The sequence below is a fragment of the Lycium ferocissimum genome, unplaced genomic scaffold (genome assembly GCF_029784015.1).
Source record: "Lycium ferocissimum isolate CSIRO_LF1 unplaced genomic scaffold, AGI_CSIRO_Lferr_CH_V1 ctg16773, whole genome shotgun sequence".
NCBI lineage: Eukaryota > Viridiplantae > Streptophyta > Magnoliopsida > Solanales > Solanaceae > Lycium > Lycium ferocissimum.
The window spans coordinates 13165-16453 of record NW_026716802.1 but is presented as its reverse complement, the minus strand read 5'-3'; the positions used below and the strand labels follow the sequence as shown (position 1 = coordinate 16453).

Sequence of the window (3289 nt, the reverse complement as noted above, 5' to 3'; positions counted from 1 at the left end):
TCATTTGTCGTAGATTAACTTGCTTAGGATGCTGATTCAGATACCGTGAGTAGAGGTTCGGTTAAAGGTATGTTAAGGCTATCCTTTTTTTTGGCATGAATCCAAATGAAACGTAAACGAACATCCCAAAATAAAGACTCGTCTCATGATAGTAATAGTGTTCATGTCCTTTCCTTGTATTGTAATTGGATCATGTTATTCTGGTTGTTGAGTTCTTATTGAGACTCATGATGTCTAGTTGCTATATAACGGTATTCGAAAGTTTACCGACCTTACGTCACTTCGAAAGACCCAAAATGTTCTTCTATTGTCTCTCATCTATGTATATATATGTATATATGATACTATTACACACCTCTGAGCTATAATTGGATGGACACACCTATTGTGTGCATATATATATATATATACAGTTCATCACTGATCAGTTAGGCATGTTATGATGATGAGCCCCACAATGCGGCTTGATTTACATATGAGGATACCAATATGTATATATATGTATATGTAAGTATAAAAATGCATATCAGACACCCTCAGTGGCATTCCGAGTTTTAGGTTGATCCTCTCACCTATCTCTTTACATTGATATTTCATATATGCTTTTCGTGCCTTACATACTCGGTACATTCATTTGTATTGACGTCCCTTTTGTCGTGGGATGCTGCCTTTCATGCCCGTAGGTCCAGATAGATAGACGGACGAACTTCACACTAGGTTGCTTAGCTCAGCGGTTCTTTGGCGTGCTCCATTCCTCTAAAAGTTGCCATTTGGTGTCAGTATGCTATTGGATACATATTTTTGGTATGCCGGGGTCCTGTTCCAACCTTATGACAGTCATGACACTCTTAGAGGTTTGTAGACATGTATTCTGCACATAGTAGTGTTGGTGAACTTATCGGCCTAGGTTTGCTGTACAATTTCTATGGTAGCCGTGTCGGTCCATACATCTATATATAGATATATGCATGCTTTTTTCCTGAGAATTGTTCATGAACGGGCTCTCTTTACTCTTATACTATCATATGGAGGCCTTTTCGGCCCTTATTGTTATTAGGTTGGATTGTTAAGTACAATAGGTTAGTGCTCGGCAAGTAAAGTTGGGTGCTGGTCCCATCCCTCTGGTTTGGGGTGTGAAATCCTTGGAGTTAACATTTTATTGGAGGGCACTGCTATCATTTCAAGGTTTCCCACTTTATAGCTGCTTCACTGTATTGCTTGACACGTCTAGTCAAGTTTTTAACATTGGGAAGTACGCATACTATCTCTGTCAATCTTAATGCCTCTACAAAGTGGTGTCCGGTACCCACATTAAAGCCCGACTATATAAGGATTCGCGCAGCGTAGGGACCATTCGGGGCAAGCACTCCCTATCAAGGGTCTTTCCATACTCAAGCCTCGAATCCGAGACCTATAGTTAAGGGAGGAACAAGCCCATCTGCTGGACCACATACTTTGGTTGTATAAGTAATAAAATTTTGCGAGAACATTTTTTCAAAAAGAGTTTAAGTTCCACGTGTTGACGCGGTAAATAATATTTACATATTCATGTCACTTATAATGCAATTATAAGTGATTTGTTAATGAGCATTAATTATGTAACCTGATAATAACAGCAATTAAACTTCTACACGAATTAAATCAAATTAATAGAGAAGAAATATTCTACACTATCGGTATATATATCTTAAATATTCAAAATACAGTTAATTAATTCATCAAGTTAGAGTTGATGAATTATACAACTTCTAAAATTGTTTAACTTCAGTACTGTCTCCATTTCTTGGAATTGGGGTTAAGCTTTCCTTGTAAACTATGACTCTCAAGCTCGCAGGAAAACCATGTAAATTAAGTTCCTTGACTTCATCAAAATTAACATCATAGGCCATCAAATGTCCACTTTTGTTTTGAAGAAGCAATACATCATCCTTCCAAACTGTTAAAGGGGATTCAATAGAAAGAGGTCCAATTGAGCATATCTTTATCCAAGACTCCTTTTTATTGTACTCCCTCATTATCCATATATCCATCAAATTTTCCGTTGGATTAGTCGACATTGGATCAGGGTAACAAATCAACGTCATAGACTTAAACAAAATCACAAGGCCATAACACTTTCCATCAAACCAATGACAGGTATCAGGTATTTCCATATAGTAAAAAGTTTCGGTGCTCATTCCAAAACAAAGAATTACTGTATCGTCTGCAATGGCAAACCAATGAAAGTTACTCTTGTAAACTATCTCGGAACAAGGCGACCAGAACACCATAGGCAGTTGTTGATCATTGAGTTCTCTCCAAGAATCAATTGACATGTCATAAACCTCAACTTTCATATCTTTATCACAAGGATCCTTGTATACTTCCGATATCCTAACAAACTTGTAATCATTTGCAATCGAGTCAAATCCAAACCCAAGACCACTAATTGAACGTCTGAAACCATGCGGAATACCAAAAGGACAAGGTGGAATTGTTCTGTATTTTCTAGTTGTTGGATTAAGCAAGATAGTGGTCAGGGAATCTGTCAAGGCTATTAAGCCATTGGAAGGACCAACGAGTTGATGAAAAACACAGGCGCTCGTGGTGGTCAGATATGGAACATCTGCATCTGGAGAAATAGGCTTAAGATCATTAGCATCATCACCGGAAAAAAAAGACAAGACACTTTTATAAAGGTTGGGTTCATCTTGTTTGAAGGAACGCTTTAAGATGATCAATTCATCCTTGGCGTTGGTTGTACGATTAAGATGAAGATTAATGAAAGTGGATGAATTAATCATATTGCAAAAGGTTGTACAGATGCATTTGAATCGCAGTAGAGATTTTACTGGAAGCATTAGAAGTATATATATCACCAAATCTTCCGGCATTTCCTTCATGATTATGTCCACCATCTTTGGTTTTGTGCTCTGTAATGTGCATTGCATTAGATTCCTACCTCCTTTTCTTTGGATAAAATTTATTCTTCTTGCACGTTAAGCTTCCGAACTAATTACTCGCTAAATTTGTCGTTTCATGGTGTTGGGAGTTTGTGGTGTATCATTTTTCTTTCACATAGAGTTCTAAGGACCTGTTATTTCATGCCACATCACCCGGAAAACGAAATGCTTCTTTTTCGACAAAAATAGCGGCACTTTTATAGAAGAGTATTAAACATTGAAGTTGTGGGATTTATTAGCATGAATTCAAATTAAAAAATTTAATAATTCGTGTTTCGTGCAATTTCTGTATAAAGAGTTGGATAAGATGTCAATCACAAAATTTTAAGTAAAACTAATCAACCATT

At 36.9% G+C, this 3289-nt stretch overlaps 1 protein-coding gene across 1 annotated transcript; it reads right to left on the bottom strand.

The window, feature by feature from the left end:
• Positions 1–1748: 1748 nt before the first annotated feature.
• Positions 1749–2897, bottom strand: LOC132042635 (F-box protein CPR1-like). The gene has a single exon (XM_059433169.1). It carries the CDS (start codon positions 2895–2897, stop codon positions 1749–1751), a length of 1149 nt encoding a protein of 382 aa, XP_059289152.1.
• Positions 2898–3289: the final 392 nt, after the last annotated feature.